General features: G+C 34.2%; 1 protein-coding gene across 7 annotated transcripts in view; it reads left to right on the forward strand.

The window, feature by feature from the left end:
• Window positions 1-387: 387 nt before the first annotated feature.
• PTPRC (protein tyrosine phosphatase receptor type C) overlaps window positions 388-19,516 on the forward strand; it is a 125,772-nt gene continuing 106,643 nt past the window's right edge. For 4 of the 7 annotated variants that reach the window (XM_030301704.1, XM_030301705.1, XM_030301706.1 and 1 more), the window contains exons 1-2: window positions 389-495; window positions 577-692. In XM_030301704.1, coding sequence (XP_030157564.1) covers window positions 620-692 — 73 coding nt within the window. In that variant the 5' untranslated portion in view covers window positions 389-495; window positions 577-619. Of the gene's footprint in view, window positions 496-576; window positions 693-19,516 lie in introns of all 7 variants that reach the window. The other 3 variants (XM_030301700.1, XM_030301701.1, XM_030301703.1) reach the window with 1 other exon arrangement.

The following is a 19,516-nucleotide window of genomic DNA, read 5'->3' on the forward strand; positions in this document are numbered from 1 at the left end:
AAACCCAGGTCGGTCACTCATCTGGTCATTTTGAGTCAAATACAGGTATTTTCTACTAATTCAATCACTGTGTCATCTTGCCAACCCCCATTTTGTTATACCCATCCTGAATCTATTTTATTCCCTCTTAGGTAAGAGAATTATTGATTATTTTGGGGTGGGGATGTTATTTTTTTAAGTTGTAATGAATATTGTAAGGGAGTATTATTCGGATACTTAAAAAACATCTTTCTTGAAGGAGAAAAATCTTTTAAAAGGCCTAGAAACTTATTCAAGTAATTAGTTACTTGAATTAAGGAAGTAAAGTGCTTTTGCACTGACTTTGAACAACTTTCTTGACTTCCTGCAAAGAAGATCCTTTACAGTATTTTTGGAGAAGTTAGTAAAACCGAATCTGACATCACTACCTAGCAGTTTGTGTAGCTAGCAAAGTGGTTTGTTCTTGGGGTAGCAGAGGAGGAAATTGCTCCCTGTCTGATAAGACGACAGCAAAGAGTATGCACTCATTTCTTTTATTTTTTATTCTGTTTCGCAAAGAAAAACTTTTGCAAAGATAACTATTATTTTGCCTTTCAGAAGGACGCATGCTGTTTCATAGGAATACAGCTGATTTCCAGATATGACCATGTATTTGTGGCTTAAACTTTTGGCATTTGGCTTTGCCTTTCTGGATACAGGCGTGTTTGTTACAGGTAAGTACAAGTATATTAATATGTCCTTAGTTATTTTTTTCCTTGTGGAGGGATATTGGTTTGAAATAGACATAAAAATAAGTTAAGTGTTGGTGATTGGAAATGAGGAAGCTCACTAGAAAATGGTCAAGGCTGTTGGAGCTCAGAGAGACCTGGCTTGCTATGTGAGAGAATACATTGTTTCTGTTTAAAAAGGCATAAATGTTTGGGGGAAAAAATTACAATTTAAAAGAAACTTGTCTGACTGTATCTTTGTTTGCAAAGTGTTCAAGGATATTACAAAAGTAATGCTGTTACTTAACCTTCAAACGCGTAAACATAAGTTTATGAAAATCTGAGGAGATCTTAATGACAAAATAAGTGAATTTTCATCCTTTTAACAGAAAATGCCTTTTTTGAGTCATAATATGGCTTCGGTAGCATGTAAGGCACTCTTTCTTTTTGAACTGGAGTCTGCTTCCTCAAATTTTGATTACTACTAAAATATTTTATTGAATACTTATCTATAGGATAGTTTAAATAATCCATTTGGGAATTTAATAAAATATTCATTTTATGCATATTCTTAGCACAGAATGTATTTTAAATCAAGTTTTTGGTTTCTTCTCAGTAGTTTTAATGATTATTTGCCTTGGAAATTCTTACGGGGCCACCGCCCTTCCTGGGTGATGGGTAAATATTAGAGCCTTGATGCAGTAAAAATACTTAAACTCATAGGAATCATGCAAATGCTGTCTTCTGTAGGAAAATGTAATGGGGATCTCAAGTACTCATTTAAGCTGGAGATCTTTGGCTACATGCTATCCATTTAATGGACATTTCTTGAATAGTTTCAGTTTGGATCATGAGTGCATTTCAGTTGATTGTTAAACGTAACTAATAAATTATGTTAAATATACTCCATATGATGTAGTATCTAAAAGTTGTTTCTCACTATGGAAAGGACAGTGAAAGTGGCATTTTTGCAGAAATTCCAAAGAAGTTTAAAAAAAAGAAAATTAAAAGTCTCGCTTACTGGAATTCATTGAAATCTGTTTTCAACTTTCCACCATTCTTCCTTCTTCTAAAAGGCAGGGCGGTAGCTACCTCCTGAGCTTGTTATGTGGTCAGTTGGTATTTTGTGTAATCAGGGAGAGTGGAAAGCAGTGGAAGATACTGTTGGGTTTTTAACTGCAAAGGTGGTCTAAAATTTTTTGTATGGATACAGCGTTTTGTTTTAGTACAGAAAATGTCTATCAAGGGAACTTCCCTGTAAAGTTAGCTATCATGATCAAAAGCAAACTGTAATGAATAATGATTTTAGCAGGGTGGTAATAATATGTGGATTATCATAAATCAGAATGAATATTCATTAAAAATCCTCATTCAAGAATGGTAGCAAAGCATTTCTAAATGAGCACAAAGAAACACTGAAATATTTTGTAGGACACAGAGGAAACCACTATGAACTTTCAACTCAGTCAATTAAGGATTTTTACCATGAGAAATATCTTCGAACTTATGGTCAAAATAAGAAAGTATAAAATTATCTAGAAACTTTTGAATCTATTTTGCTAAACAATTTGTACTTAAATAAATGGAGAGATATACATAGATTTATTTTGAAGGATCAAGCTTAACTTCAATTGTTTATGTAAATATTGAGAGCAAACATTTTTCTAAAAGGCATTGATAGTCTTCCTGGAATCAATACTTTTTTTTGGAAAAAGTAGATATAATCATCTGTGTCTGCATATCTCATTTATCATCCTTTAAATTTCTGAGAGTCATTTTGTGATTCAATGTAGGATTTGGGAAGTTATTAATGCTCTAAATTACATATTTTTCTTTATTAGCAACAAATAAGTTTGATCATTATCTTTGATTCTACTGTGTTAAAATTGAGTTTAGGGATCATAGGAAATATTAGGCTTTTAGGCATCACATTTATATTGTGTACTCTAATGGAATAAAAAAGTAGAGCCAAATGTAGACAGACATCAATTAATGGACAAATATATGCACAATTCAGATATGTTATTTAATCCCTAAATAACAAATACAGAAAGGCAAAGTTAAACTTTGCCATGGCAATCGTGCTGGGGTGAGTTTTACACAAAAGTTTGCAATCTCTTTGCTCTGTGCCTCTTTGCCATGATAGCCGGAAACCAAAACTCTGTTGAACATTTCTAAATAATTCTAGGAGACGATTATGGTTTTGAGAATGCAGATAATGATGAATGTTCTTTGACTCTAAACCAGGTGCGATGGCAGGCAAATCTATCACTCTATACCATACCAGCTAGGGTACATGGGTTATGGTATGTGAGTTATGAGTCATATCACTTTAGAGTCATTTCCTGGTCATAATTCTTCATTTTTCCATCTACATTTAAAGAAGTATTTCATGTTACAAACATGTACTATGCCTTGAACATCACACAGGTTTTCAATACAAAGTATGAATTGACATTTGATTAGCAATCATTAAGTTCTGAATATTCCACAGTTTATCTTTTATGAACTTTTTATAGATATTTTTCTTTAAAACAATCTGCCTGTGATCCTTATCATTGCCAGAACTTGAAAGGCATTTTGTAAGGGAAAAGGTAAGGTGGACTTAGGAATCTGTCTTTCCTTTTTCTCTCTTGCTCTCTGTAGCTAAGGAGAGGGTCAGAGTGGTTAGCTTGAGCTAAGTCTTTTCTCTATTCTGGGCTATTTCATAGATGTCAACCAGTGACAATTAGCTAGTGTAGGAATATAGATATTTCTACACTCTTCCTATAAATACACATATCCAGATACACACACATATATATTCTAGTTTTTATATGTGAGTTTATAATACACACACATATATCTACTTATCTATCTTCTGTTTCTTCGTATTTGTCTGCTTTTAAATATTGGGGTTCTGTGGGCTTTAACCTTTGGTCAGTTTTATTCTTATTTTCTATCATTAGAGTTCCTTATAAAGACCTGCTATGTGTTGACCATCCTGATTCCTCATCTCCAGACTCATTCCCCTAAGTATTTAAATCCTCCTCTAGTCTTGTAATTTTAGTTTTTAACAGTCTCTAAAATATTTTCCCTTTCTTCAATTCCATCGACATTGCCTTAATTTATGCCTTTATCATGTTTTACCTAGAACATTATTATAGTTTCCTAATCTACCTGCAGTCTCATTCATTTCTTTCCTTATTCTACACCTTAAAAAGAACAGGGGGAAAACAAAACAAAACAAAACAAAACAAAACAAAACAAAACACAACACCTTCTGGTATCTTCTCATTGTCTTCGGTATACGTGCTCAACTCCTTGCCAGAACAACCGAGTCCACCAGTGAGCTAGGAGCTGGGCCTGGAGCTGGGCAGGGATTGTTTTGTCTTTTTTTCTTGTATGGTTCATTAAACTAGAACTTGCAGTAGCCAGTTGCAACACCGCTTGGCTCGTCTACACTTCCTCTGGACCTCTAAGGCTCCGCGATAGTTCTATTTCTCTTCCGTCGCTCATACCACAAAGTATCTCCACTGAAACTGGACACTTGTTACCACCTTTCCGTGACACTTTCCACATACTAATTCAATTTGTTGTTGGTGGTAGTGTTAGTATTATTATCTACCAATGAGTGCATTTACTTCTATTGTAACCTGTGTGAAAGCGGAAACTCTCATCTGTAACTGATTTACCAGACACTGACAAAGCAATGGGCGTTTTTTGACAAAACTGAAGATTATAATGACGGAGGTGAGAGAGGATGAGTACAAAGAATTTCAGAAAGAGAGGACAGAAGAAGAGACAAAGCTTGAGATGAAAAAATTAGCCAACGACAAAGTGGAAAGATAGAGTTAGACAATGTCCTCAAGATTAAATAAAATGATTTTGGATCTGGATCTTTATAGGCCTTGCCTTCTTAAGAATTTAATTCATGATTATTATTTTGCTATTTCCTTCTTTTCCTTCTTATTTGGAAATACCATCCTAACTTCTTAAAAATCTGTAGTTCAAGAATGTTATTCCTAAATTTTCCCTGGCCTACTCTTTGGACATTTTTGGCTAGTGGCATTTCATTTGGAGGGTTAGTTTTGTTTTTCAGATACAGATACCTATAGGAAGAAAAGTAAGGAATGAGACAGGGGCAGGGGCGTACGCATCTAATGGGGACAAGACAAATGGAATCAGATCCAGTCTTTGCAAATTCAGGCGTGGACACTGGTAGGGCTGGGGGACTATTTTCAAGGGCAGGTGGAAGATGGCATCGCATTGTGTGCACACAGAAAATTTGTAGAGAGTCTGGGCATCATTTCTTCCTTAATAATGTGATAACAAATCTCAACTTGGATAGGCACGAAGCAGAGATTTATGGTCAGGTTGGCCCATTTCGTTGGTGAAAGCACAGTGTGAACACAGACAAGGTTTTCTGTTCAGATCATGTAATGTAAGTCACTTTGGTGCAGAGAAAGGAATTTGTTATCCCCACAGATCTTTGATCTTTTTTCAGTCATCTTATAAATTTATGGGAGTATTTACACAGGATAAAATTGGAATGGAAATGGAGCTAAATCTCAGTTTAAGCTTAATTTCAGTCTATTCTAAATAGCTTTCTTGGTACTAGATACCCAACCACATACTATTTACTGATTACTAAAGGACAATGCTATAACTTTTATATACGTAAACGTAATACTCTAAAAAAGGATGAAGAAAAAAATGGAATATTGCAAGCGATTCGTTTAGCCATATGATGTGAGATCTATTTCTGCATAATACTGAAATATATAGACCTATATTGTATACATGGCTATAACCAATATTTAGATGAAAAAATATCTAATTATTGCCTGAAGTTTTTAATATGCATTCATTTTTATATGTCAATGTGCTACTTCAAACTCAATCTGCCAAGAGTCTGTGGAATGACTATTATAAGAGAGTATTGAATGTTCAGGAATAATAACAAAACAAGAAAAGATAAAGAAAGAAAACCGCAGCATAAATACATATAAAGTCAATGTTAGGGAAATATATAAGTACTCTCTATGTGCATTTATAGTATCTTCAATTGATTCACCTCTGAAAAGGTAATGAGCAAGATTATCAATGCTTTTATTAGATTCTTTACTGAAGACCCAACTCAAACTTGAAATTCTTCTGTGGTACTTAGCTATACAGTGTTTAAAGATCAAGCATTTATTTCCTAAAAAAATAAAAACAAAAAAATAAACATTTATTTCCTACTAAAAATGAGACACAAATATCTGAAATGAAAAAGTTATTTTTCCAAAACTTCAATTTCTCTTAATATATACTATGTGATACAATTATAACTGCATGCAATGATATTCAAATGAAAATGATAGCCATTTGTATATTAGAAAAAACTGCTTCCAACCAAAATATGAACAACTACAGGAATATCATTAGCCCTCCAAAAAGGTAATCTGTTGATACCAGAGCACAAATCAAGAGCTAAGGGCAATTCAGCATCACACTCATATGTATTAGCAAATGAACAGTTACTCTGGTGAATGTAAAAGAGCACTGATATACAAGAAGAAACTCTCTGCATTGTAAATAATAATAATAATAATAATAATAATAATAATAATAAATTGTCCTGCTAGGCATGAAAATAGAACAGAGAATCCTATATAAATAACAGTGATGTTAAGAGATGAAAGCAAAGGTACTATATCATGGCAATAAAGTGTGGTCACCATATTTTAAATATCTCCACTTAAAGAAACAAACAAACAAACAAACAAACAGTAATTTGCTTATTGATAAAAGAAATACTAAGCATCATAGGAAATGAAGCAGGTGCCATTCTGAGCTGGAGATGGCATCTGGATTGAGAAACATTTTAGAAATCTAATTCTATGAATTTTATGATCTCAGTTCAAATGGCTTTCCATCTTTGATACGCAGTTTTGTCATCTATAAAATGTTATAAGCATTAAAAATGATAATATTTGTGAAAATGCTTTGAGACTATGAGATACCCTGCAAAGCTGTATGTTTTATTCATGTGATCCCATAAAATCACAGCACTCAGTTCTTTATCATTGACATCTGATTCCAAATCACATCTCTTCCTTTGAGAGACTCAGAGGAGATATAGTTTAGGCTATGTGGCAGAACTATAAACCCTTAGAGATCTTTCAGTTCTTTTAAATTTGCATCCCCTGTTTTAGCGATTTTCAGGCTACTCTGGATTCTACCTCCTAAATAGTTTGCAAATCCAACTCTTTGCTAGAGATTATTATTATTTCTTATCGTAACAATAGCCTGCAATCTTGCCTCTCTTCAGTCCCTAGTGTCCTCATACCTACCTCTACTGGGATAATCCCTGTAAAAGGCAAAACTCACCTTTGTACATCCTTTCTTTGGTGGCTCTCTATTGGATAGAGAACATACTGACCCATGATGTGATCCTAAAGATGTTTAAGAAAATAAGAATTTAATTAGAATATACCTACACTTATGAGTTTTCCTTGAAAACAAATTTCACGGAAAAAAATCTTTATTAAGCCAAGTTAATTCCCTGAGTATTTTTTAAAGAGTCTGGTTAAATCATTACCAATGTTTTCATTAAAGAATTTTACTGAACTAGTGTTAAATAGTGTTATTTTTCATTCAATTTTTCCAGTTACTGTTAAGTTCATGAATCAATTTTTAGTCACATCCAATTGTACTGATTATAAACTTATGCCTCTAAGAATTTTCCTTTATGGTTATCACATTTCTAAATGTTATTTTTTTTTGTCAAATAAGACGGATCTAAATTTCCCAAAAAGTCTTAATTCTTCCATTTTAGCCAGAAACAACATTACTTATGTTCAGTTTATACCATTGCTTTTCTTTCTTTTTTCTTTCTTTTTTCTTTCTTTCTTTCTTTCTTTCTTTCTTTCTTTCTTTCTTTCTTCTTTCTCCTTTCCTTTCCTTTCCTTTCCTTTCCTTTCCTTTCCTTTCCTTTCCTTTCCTTTCCTTCTTTTTCCCTTTCAATGTTGTACAAAATGTAATTGATTTAATGCAATTATTTAACCTTTGTCAAACTTTAAATTGGGAAGTATTAGACATTTTCAAATTTATATTGTGCTGCTATTTCTATCATAATAATCATTTTGTGATTGAGAGCTCTTTCAGCAAGATTCATTTTGAGATTTTACGAGTTTTGGTTACTCCTCAAGTAGCCAGTGGAAACTTTAGAAATACTTATAAGACTGCTGTATAGTTTAGAATTATATTTTAAATCTTGTTCATTTGTGTAGTATTCTTTTTAATGTTTATTTTTGAGAGAGAGAGACAGAGTGCAAGCAGGGGAGGGCAGAAAGAGAGGGAGAGACAGAATCCAAAGCAGGCTCTAGGCTCTGAGCTGTCAGCACAGAGCCTGATGTGGGGCTCAGGCCCACGAACCATGAGATCATGACCTGAGCTGAAGTCAGATGCTTAACTGACTGAGCCACCAGGCGCTCCTCTATGGCATTCTTATTAGCTTATACACCTTGTGCCAACTTCTTACTACTTGGTACAGCAAAAAGTAAAGAGAAGAATCAAGATGATAAGTTTAATGTCCCCAGTGTACATCAGTGGGTGGGATCACCATACGGTGTCAAATCATTCTACTTTTGTCTCTACATTTAGGAAAAATAAAGGCTATTAGCATGGTATATACAGCTTTAATTGAATCCCTGCATATTTTTCCAACTTTATCTGTAACTACTTAGTGACATGTACTCTACAGTTGACCCTTGAACAATAGGGATTAGGGTCACTGATGCCTTCCTTACACAGCCAAAAATCTAAGTATAACTTTTGACTCCCTCAAAACTTAACTACTTATAGCCTACTGTTGACTTACTGATAACATAAACAGTTGATTAATGCATATGTTGTATGTCATATGTATTATATACTGTATTCTTTCGAATAAGCTAGAGAAAAAAATGTTATTAAGAAAATCATAAAGAAGAGAAAAACATCTACAGTACTATTCTGTATTTATCAGAAAAATCCACATACAAGTGGACCTGCGTAGTTCAAACCTGTGCTGTTCAGGGGTCAACTGTATACTCCTGTTGTAACTTGCATTTTCCTAAAAATATGTTTTCTTGTGTCCAAACTGTTGGCCATGCTGTTTCTTCTTCCCTCTCTCTCTATATATTTTTTAACTGGGAAAATTATAACTGCTCTTCAAGATTGAGTTCAACGGTCATTTCCTCTGGGCAGCCCTCGTGCACACTCCTGCTCTGCTCCTGATCATCATTGGCTGCGATGATCTGTGAATAATCCTCTTGGAGATTTCTTTATTTGGCTGTCTCCCATAGCAGCTGGTGAGCTCATGTAGATTATCATTGGGCTTCTACTTATTTACCAGAGAATGCCTGTAGGTCCTCAGAACTTGTCAAGTGAATGGATAGTTTGCCAGTGGAATCTAACCCCATGTGCAGAAAGTGCTTAACAACTCACAAAAACCATTTTAAGTCTGTCGTTTTGTTGTTGTTATTTTAGTGAATTATTTATGATAAAGTGTCTACATGAAATGTTCAGGAAGTAGAAGTTACTTAAAACCCTTGCTTACACTTTTTCTTTCTCTCTTGTTCTTTATCTCGGTTTTGATTATGCGCTATGTCTAAAGCTGCATATCCCATTTTTTCCTAAGTAAACCATGATTATCTTAGGCAAGCTGAGAAACATGGAGATGAATAAATAGGCAAGTTAAAATCTCATGAATTCTCAATAATCAACACCAAAAACTTTCTGAATATTTTATTTCTCTAATCTAGTGAAATCTGTTTACTTGTGCATTAATTCATTTCGTGAACAAATATTTTATGAGTGCTTTCCCAGTATCTTCAGTTGGGAATACCATATTCTATGCCTATTCTTGGGAAGTCTATAATCTCACTGTGGCAGTGGCTGCTTGGGGTTTAAAATTTTCCAATTTCTCCATAAGCTTTCTCCTCAAAGTAACAATAAACATCGCAAGAGATAATTATTTGTGTTCTCAATCTTTCATAAATTACAGATTAAAAATTATTATTTTTAAATCTACATATAATACACTAAGTAAAAAGCTTTGTTCTTGCCAGACAACATCTAGGCCTCTGCTCCAACTGGGCTTCTGTAGGCTTTCAGTTATAAAAGTTCTGAAGCTGCCCCTGAGTTGTGTAGATTATTATCAGATACTTAATAAATAAAGGTGGTAGATGCAAAGAGGAATTAGCCAAAAAGTCCCAGTTATCTTTGGTTTGTTTGTTTTGTGATTTGAACTGAAAATAAAGGCTTTATTTGAAAAGATATGTTAAAACCTACACACATACACACCACACAAACAAACCCTTAAGTTTTTTCGGTGAGCTTTCATTGTAATTTTCCAAGATCATCAGCTAGTAAGGGCTGATATTTCATCCTGGGTTGGTCTGACTCTAGGTCTATTCTTTTTCCACTGGGTTATTCAGCCTTCTTCGTGGTCAGCCTAATAACCAGGTAATTGAAGACATGAGTACTTGATGGTAGGCAAATCACACCAAGACTGAAAGGTGCTTGGTAGTTTCTCAGAGGTCATGTGTGTAAAACATGCGTTTCAGCCCCATCCAACTAATTTAGCTACAAAGGTGAAACGTTGTGAACCCAGTAAACTCCATATATTTAACAAGACCTAAATCATCTAAGATTTTGTCTTTTATAAAAAGGAAAAGGCACCTTTAATGGACTTGTATTTACTATGAATGTTGATGCTACATTGGTAATGCAAAAGTAATGTGCTACTATCATCTCGAAAAGGAGCTTTACAAGGTACACCACTGAGTCTATCTGGAGGTGAGTGATATGATGGAACGAATGGCTTTTCCCCAACCTAATTTGTTTTTGATATTACATAAAGTGAAAGCCATTGAATAATTTACCAAAGTATCTAGATTTTTTTTTGGTTTTGAAGTGCAAGGGAAGTAACTTGACCTTTGTTAAGCACTTTGATCATGGAAAACACATAAGGTTCTCATCTTATTCCAGGAAGTGTAGACACAAGATAAGCTTTTTATACTTATCCAAGAGGTATATGAAATGAATTGGGTAGAGCTACCTTACAGTTTTCTACTCCACGGACAAGTCGGTTAAAACTCCAGGGAAAACAAAGAAAAAATGTTGGTTACTATGATAAATGTGGGCTGTCAATCAAATAATTTAGGTCAAGTATTCTACTTTGAATTCTAGACTTAGGACTCCAAATCCCTGTTTTAGTTTTTAAACTAAGATTTTTACTAATAAGCCCTAAATCTTTCTATTTTTGAGTGACCACGTTTTTATTTTTTCCTGAGTTTACTTATTGAAACTTTAAGTATGTTCAAGATATATAATGGCTAAGAAAAAAATAAACAGAAGATATTGGTTCAGAGCATTGAGTATGAGAAGGAGTGATGCTACGTGGGAGGCAGACAAGCAAAAGAAAAGGGTCAGGAAGCTGATGAAAATAACGTAAAGAGATCCAGCTAGAAATGTTGGATTCAAACAAGCCCTACCTTCAGCGTGCATAAGAAATCAGTTTTTGAAATGTTGCCTGTATTCCATCCTGACCTTTCCAATTTGAAACATTAGGGAAATTACCTTTCAAATCCTCAGTTTCTGTATCTATATAATAATAATAATAATAATAATAATAATAATAGCAGTAGCTATTAAGCGAGATAACTTACTCACTGATGTAGCCATTTTTTAAATAGAACCCTGACTATGTGGTAGGAACTATTCTAAGTGCTGACACAGTGGTAAATGAAACAGAAAAGGTACCAAATTTCATGAAACTTACATCTTAGTAAAAGAGGTAACAAAACCAAGTAAATAATTGAGGACATTTCAGATATTGATAAGTGTGTGAAATAAAACAGTGTGTGTGATGTGATAGCAGAGAAGGCCAGATCAGGGGGCAAAATGGCCTTTTAGACAGTGATTAAAGAAGGCCTCTTTGAAGTAGTGTCATTAGGCTACTAATGTTGGCTGACAAGAATGTGAAGATTTATGTAAAGAGGAACTGGCAGGTGCAAAGGTCCTTCAGAAAAAGCAACAACAAAAAAATGGTGGGTTCAAGGCAAGGAAAGGAGGTCAGGTGCTTGCAGTATGGTGGATAAAGGCTGAGTGGTTCGTGGTGACGTTGGAGAGATACACGCAGGGGAAGCTCCTATGGGACCTTGTTGCAAATAGAAAGACTTTGGATTTTTACCTTAAGTGTAAACAGAAGAAGCTATTTGGACATTTTAAGCAGAGAATGAGCTAATCTTATTTCGATATTAAAGGGACTACACTTGCTGCTGTGGGAATAGATTAGAAGTGAGTTAAAGCCTAAAGACCAGTTAGGAGTCATTTGGATTGGTGGAAAAGAGAAAGGGGATGGTATCTGGACCAAGTGTTGGCAGTGGAAGGGGGAATAAAGAACAGGTGTATATAGGATCAAGAGAAGTTGCTGGGTAGAAGAAAAACATAAAGTTACACAAAACGACTCATTTTTTCTCATGAGCAATTAGGATGAAAAACACCCCAGCTGGGGTAGGCAATCAAGGGTTCTGTCTTATCTATATTAATATATATTAATACTTTAATTCTCAGTAGACATCCAATTAGAGATATCTAGATTTCAACTGGAGTTAAGAGTGTGGGGCTCATCAGCTCTTGATTGGAGTAATACCTTCGAAGGTCACTGTATACAGATGGAATTTAAAGCGAAGAGACTGAATGTGATAGTGTAAGAAGAGTGTTTAGATGGAGTACAGAGGACCTAATTCTGAGCTCTGGAACACTTCATATTTTGGAGGGATTAGTAGGAGGACCTAGAAAAAGAAAGTGAGAAGGGGTAGCCAAAGTGGAAAAGGAAAACAAAAATATTTTGACTTGGATGTTGAGAAACAGAGCTAATGGTTGTAAAGGGCTGAGCATGCTTGCTGGCATATAATGAGAATCCAGTTAATTTCACATAAAAGTTCAAAATCATGTCTCTTGAAAGGTTGGTTGAACAGTGATTGGGAACATACTAATTATTGTCAATTTTCCTTATTTGACTTCAATATTGTCGCAACAGTATGAAAATAATTCATCACAATATTCATAAGAATTAAATATATATGTATATGTATACATGTATATATTCATATGTATGTGTGTGTATAGATAGATATATCTTCCTTGGTAGCTTAACTATTAGAAAAAAGAAAGCTATGACTTAAAATAACTTTGTAAATAAAAACTATGTAAAATACATCGAGACTTCATAATAAATTAGAAATTTAACTGAAAGTGTCTTGAAAAGGTAATGCTGTGTTGAATCTCTTGCATGGCATATTTTTACGTAGGTTGATAGATTATATACATATATATGTATATATATGTATACAATTATATATATAATATTTTAATTTCAGACTTGGAAGTTTTTCTTAAAAGAGATATGGCTTTATAGCAACTTGTTTTTATACTAACAGGTGTAGGTAGTTAATAAGATAAATTGTTCCTTAATAAGAAACTAGTGCTACCATGTGCCCGCACCATTCTCAACATTTTATAAATGTGATCTCATTTAACTTAAGTATACAAATCATCATGGAGTCTAGCTTATACTAGTCTTTAACATCAGTAAATTTGTTAATTTCTTTCCCAATATTTAGAAAATTTACTGATTATCATATCCTAGAAGGGAATCGCTATTTTTAATTTTTCTTATTCTAATTTTAAATACTAAAATTGAGAAAGGAGTGAAGAAAGGGAAGTAATAATCAGCTTCTTCCCTGTGCCTGGCATTCTAGCAGATGCTAGCACTGTGCTATTCAGCCTTATATCTCTACATTTTGTTTCTAATTGTTCAGTGTATTCAATAAACGTTCAGATAAACCCTTGGTCATGAGCGTGAATAGAGGGGAACAGAATTGTGGCTAAGCCAAAAGAATAAGTAATCTAAATACTATTGATATTTGCTCTTGTATTAGAGTATTTTGCTTAAGTTGAAAAATGGGCGGGTTGGGTGTTGCTATGATCTCAAAAATGAAATCATATTGAAAAGGCTCATCACGGGAGAAAGTTGTGCAGCTTTCTCTTCCTGCCCTGCTTCATTTTCATAGGGATATAAAGCAGTAGTTAAGCACATCTGCTTCATAGTGTGTGTGAGAGAGAGTGATGGGGAAAGAATGAGAGAGAGAGAGAGAGAGAGAGAGAGAGAGAGATGGGGGAGAGGGAGGGAATGAGAAAAAGCAAATCAGTGTTTTGCAAACAATATTTTAGTGTGTGGAAAAAACATAATCACACATGTAGGCACTATCATCAGTGAGTCAGAAAGCATAATTTACTGTAAAGCAGAAAAATTTAGTTGTATGTAAGTAGTGAGCGGGGGGGGAAGCCTAGTAAACTTAAGTAATCCATTTTAAGATGTGTCACCTCATTTATGCAAGAAAATACCACTTTTTTTGCCCACTGTTTCAAGGATAAAAGCTTGAATGATGGAAATAACTGTCCATCTAAAAACAAAACAAAACAAAAAAAGGAGTCACTATCATTTCAGTGTGAAGAGCTGTGGTCTCCCCTGGTGACTTTAGAACAAATGGAACCCACCAGTCCCTCTACAGGTTCAGGGAAGAGAGGTGCTCCCAACAGAGGAGGATTAAAGATATTTTCAGGGTGATCTGCAACAGAAAATCACCAAAGCCTTTGAAATAAAAGATTATCCCTGTTCTAAGAAAAGAAGTTGGTTTTATGTTGAGGGCAGCTAGAGGCATGATGAAAGAGCTGTTGAGAATGGCTTGGGGGAGATCAAAGACAAGTGGAACCTCAAAATTCTGGAAGTGGAACAAGTCAGATACAATATAAGGAGTACTTCAAAGGCAAGGAAACAAAAATAATAAAAATATCTTTAGTTGTCAAATGTAAAATTTGTGCCCGTTTTGTCGCATTTTATTTTTCGAGAGCACTGGAAAACCAAAGACATTTTCTGTTAACATCAGTCTAACTGTACATATTTTTCTCATCGATCTTAATTAGTCAATTTTCCAAAAGAAAAAAAAATGTATTATGCTCAGAGTCTGAAATGTCTTTTTTGTTGTTGTCCTTAATAGAATACCTTCTCTTAAACTAAATTTTAATATTTACGTTTCTAAGTATAGGGTGGCTTTAGCAAATGAGTGGGAAATCACTGCATAAAGTAGAATGAAATGAAATGTTACATGCTTTAAGTGTTTGCAAAACTATAAAGGAGTGCAGAAGTTCTGTGGTTACTATTATAATTAGCTTCTCTTGCTTTCTCACTTTAAGACTTGGAACACAAGTTGAAATCTTGATTTAAAAAATAAGAAATGGTTTGCATATGAATCTCTAAGTCAAAGTATAGGAATATGAAATGTTCCAACCACTGTCCATGTAGATTCCTCGTTTGTAAGTAAGCTATCCTACAAATGTCTGTATTTGTTAAAGAGCTAATAGATGAAGGAGAAGAAAGAATCAGTGCACACACAATGCCATGATTTTGTAGACTCTTTGCTCTGGTATATGTTTTGTCAATTTATGAAAGAAAATGCTTACCATAGACCTATTTTTTTTTTAACTAAACTATGACCTTTAGATTTTAAATAAAAATATGTAACTAATGGTGTTTCTGGAAAAAAATCATGTGCTTTTTATTTTAATTCATCCATTAGTCTATTCCTTATTTAATTGAAAATATATTTCTATAATTCCTGTAAAACAAAAGTAAAGCATAATTCATTTTAAAATCTATTTTGGCTTTCCTCATCCATGAATTTTCCCTGAGGCAACACTTCTGAAGGATATCAGATACGGTAACTTGTCCTTCACTCTAAGCCTCCACTTTTTGGGCTAAACATCTGGATTTGATGGGCAAGGAAGCATTTCCTTCCACTGGCCTTTCTAATAATCGTTTCTAACAGATACACATCCTTCATGTTTGTCTGTAAAATTGACATAGTTTTCATGTTTAATGTTTTAACAATGAATTAGAAATTTTTCAATGGCTAGTTTTTAAAATCACTTTAAAATTTGTATGAAAATGATATTAAGAGCCAGTCTAGAAAGTATTAGAACCACAGATGTTTTCCTCCATAATGTTCATTGATTTAAGATCCATAAACATGTTGTCAAAATGTCCAGAGATTAACAATAATGATGGCACACGGGGAAGATTAAAATTCTTTTTTGTGAAAAAAAAATTAAATGATACCTTATTTTCTTCCAATTGAAAAAAAAAAAAAACTAGCTAGCAGAACAAAGCAATCTGACATCTAAAATTTCACTCTCTTGTTTTATAATGAAAGGAGATTTGAAATAATTAGGAATGAGGGGCTATATGGCATGCCCAAAATTTATTCACACATATTACAAATACTAGTTTTGTTTTCAGTGAGAGAGGACAAGTATACATTTTCTCTTTTTATCTATTGTTCTATTTTACAATCTTAGCAATTGATCTACTGAACTCTTCAGTCTGCAAAATGTAACATATGACAAGCAACTTTGGTCTTTCTTTTGCTCTAAATACATGAGTATTAGAATGAAAATTTAAAAACTGATCAATGTTTCTTGTCTACAATATTTAAATTGCTAAGAATGAATTTACAGATCCATAAATACTTCGGGAACTTTTATCTCAGGAAATATATCAATGGGTTGTATCTGTCGAACCAATTCAATGAATTAATTAACAACACTTTGCTATTTACATGGCTGATTTTCTTTTATTTTTATGGTCTTTGTATCCCAGGTATATAGTCAAAATAAGTTAATACATGCACAGGATATAAAAGGACCAGAAGAACTTGTCTTCATGTTAAAACAGTAGACAATGAAGATGCCTTTTATTTTTAGATAATGAGTTTACTAAAAAAAATTTTTTTAACGTTTATTTATTTTTGAGAGAGTCTGAGGGGGTTGGGGGTAGGGGCAGAGAGACAGGGAGACAGAGAGTCCAAAGCAGGCTCCAGGCTCTGAGCTGTCAGCTCAGAGCCCAACGCCGGAGTTGAACCCACAAGCCATGAGATCATGACCTGAGCTGAAGCTGGACACTTAACTGACCTTGTCACCAGGCGCCCCTAGATAATGAGTTTAAATTTTATCATGTTCTTCACTACTTACGGAGAGTCAAGTATTGTTCAAGACACAGGATTCAATTGAAGTGGCAGCAATATTTCCTGCCTTTATTTGAGTTCAGATTCTTAGAGAAGAAATTTTAAAGAAAGAGGAAGGGAATTTGGAAATTTGGATATTGCAATAATATAAGCCCTCATTATTTACACAACAGTACAATTTTAGAGAAAAGGAGACTAGAAATCATCTGGTTTAACTCATCTCTTTTACAAATGGGAAAACTGAAACTCAAAAACATTTAATGACTTGTCCATGTTATACCAAAAATGAAGGAACTTGGTCCAGCCTTCCTCTAATGTATCATAAAGTTTTTCCCATTTATCAGGTTTGCCTGCTATAGTGAAATGAATATCAGAGTAGATATTCAGGGACAAACTTTGAATCCTAAGTCTAGCACTAATTCCTTTTCGCTAGACTTACACTCTGATATGTGGTGTTGGCTAAATTATCTAACTTATTTAAGCCTCAGTTCCCTTTTCAGTGAAATGAATTGCTTAGTTCAATTTCTCAGCCTCGACTTGATTGATATTTTGGCTTGGATAAATGAGCTGTTTTGTGTATTGAAGGATATGTCTCAGCATCTCTAGCCTTTACAAACTAGATACAGTAGCTCACCTCCCTCCCCCTCCACCCCGTCCCTGCCCAACAGTCAAGGCAATCCACAAAAATGTCTCCAGGCAATCAATGTCCCTTGCAGGCAAAATTGCCACCTTCCTTTAGAACCACTAATTTATTTGAAATAGTTTCTTTGGGACTTATCCAGCAATAACATTGTGCTATTCTAGAATACATAGTCAACTCTTAGATGCTTCATTAGAAAGCACTTGCTAAGCATTATTCCATGAAGTTTGTTGTGTACTTGGTATAGTGACCAAAGGGGACATAATATAATTTTGGGAAACTTAAAGGATCAGAAATATTCACAAGTAAGATATTTATAGTATCAATGAAATAGTAAATATTAGAAAGGTTTAGGAAGACTTAACAAAATGATAGTAAGACTATTAATTGTAATTAGCAATGTTTTCATGTAAGATTTACCTACGTATTTGCCAGTTGTACCAAAAGGCACAGCAACACTTTAGTCATTGTTTCATAGATTAGTAGAGACTCACTTCAAATCATAGGTGTCCACTACTTATGTTTCTTTCTAAGACCACTTCAACTGTAAAGGACAGTTATTTCTGGTAAGGTTTTCTAGAAGAAATGTTAAGTATTTCATAGTGAAAGGGTCACAGGTATATTTTCATCCTTTGCACAGAGAAGAAATAGACTGACTCTTATTACCCTCAATTTTCAATGAAAAGATTTTGCTGCTTGCCTTTCCTTCCCTCTTCCATTCACACTCCCCCCCCCCCAAGTGGATCTAGATACCTGCCCATAGAGGATGAGAGCCTCCTCTAGAGACAATGCATGCACAGGAGCTGCAAAGGGACACTGGACATTTGTGTTTAGCAATTGATAGCAGCCCAGAGAGCTAATCTAATGAACTCCACACTCGGCACACCACAGAGTTACTTTTCATACATTGCTACAAATTCCCCAAGGAAGTTTACTGATTTATGGTTTTAGGAGAAACACAGGTCATGGAGGTGGTCTGGGGGGGGGGTGGGTGCCCAAGGAAAGTTTGGGTGCTATAAAGTGGGAGCTGAGAGCTCAGATAGATTGGTTATGTTTTGCCAGATGGAGATAAAACTCGAGGCAGCCACATCCTGTGACTAGAAATAAAGTAGGTAGACTTCTATACGGAAGTAACAGTAAAATGCACAAGAAAGGGAGATTAAGTTAAAGAGGGAAAATCAACTTTGTTTAAATTGGAAGATCTTTTTCTTCATTTTATTGAACATTTTAATACCATCATATGAGGGAATGAAGATCATTTTACACTTACCGTATATATGTGCATTATTATCTAAAATAAGTATTAGGATTTATCTGTCTCCAGTAAAGCATAATTTAGACTGAGACCCTAAATATTTGATTATTAAAGCAGAGGAAATTAGCTGGGTTTGTTTCCTAATCACAGTGTTGATAATTAATATTTCAGAAATTTAATTTTTCCAATTTTACTAGTTGATAAAAGATTAATAGGAAAAAATATTTTTCTGATATGGAAGACTGTCACCAGATTACTGGTGCTTTAGATTATTTTCCATTAAAGAAATTCAGCTCTTGTAAACTTTACTACTTTCTGTTTTTATTAAAGCCAAACAGTGGTGATTGTTTTTTCCCCAAGCTAAGATAAAGGATGTCACGAAAAAACTATTACTTCATTTTAAACAAAATAGATTCATTATAGATATTCATCTAAAATCTCAAACATTCCTGAATAAAGTACAGTCAGTTTTGTGGATAAAAACCAATTCTCATTTAAAAATATAAAAAAATGTTTTCATTTTTACCTCTGCTGCTACTTCTGGATTCTGAGTCCGGAAGCAGAAGTTGCAAAACATTGTGAGAAAATTTTTGCTTTATTTTTTTTTCAATCTCCACCCACATAGAAATAACAGAAGTCTGAGAGGAAAGTCCATTTTTGCTAAATGCCCAAGTCAGTGTTGTATCTTTACTGCGTTTCTTCAGTTCCCTGTTTTCAGCTGCCCTCTATCCATTCAGAATTGTTGCTCATGTTTTAACATCCCTGTCCTCATCCTGAGTGAATTGTTTTAGGTTTCTTGTTGCCATTGGTTACCTCTGTACCCCATAAAATATACATT

The sequence above is a fragment of the Lynx canadensis genome, chromosome F1, assembly GCF_007474595.2.
Source record: "Lynx canadensis isolate LIC74 chromosome F1, mLynCan4.pri.v2, whole genome shotgun sequence".
NCBI classification, from domain to species: Eukaryota; Metazoa; Chordata; class Mammalia; order Carnivora; family Felidae; genus Lynx; species Lynx canadensis.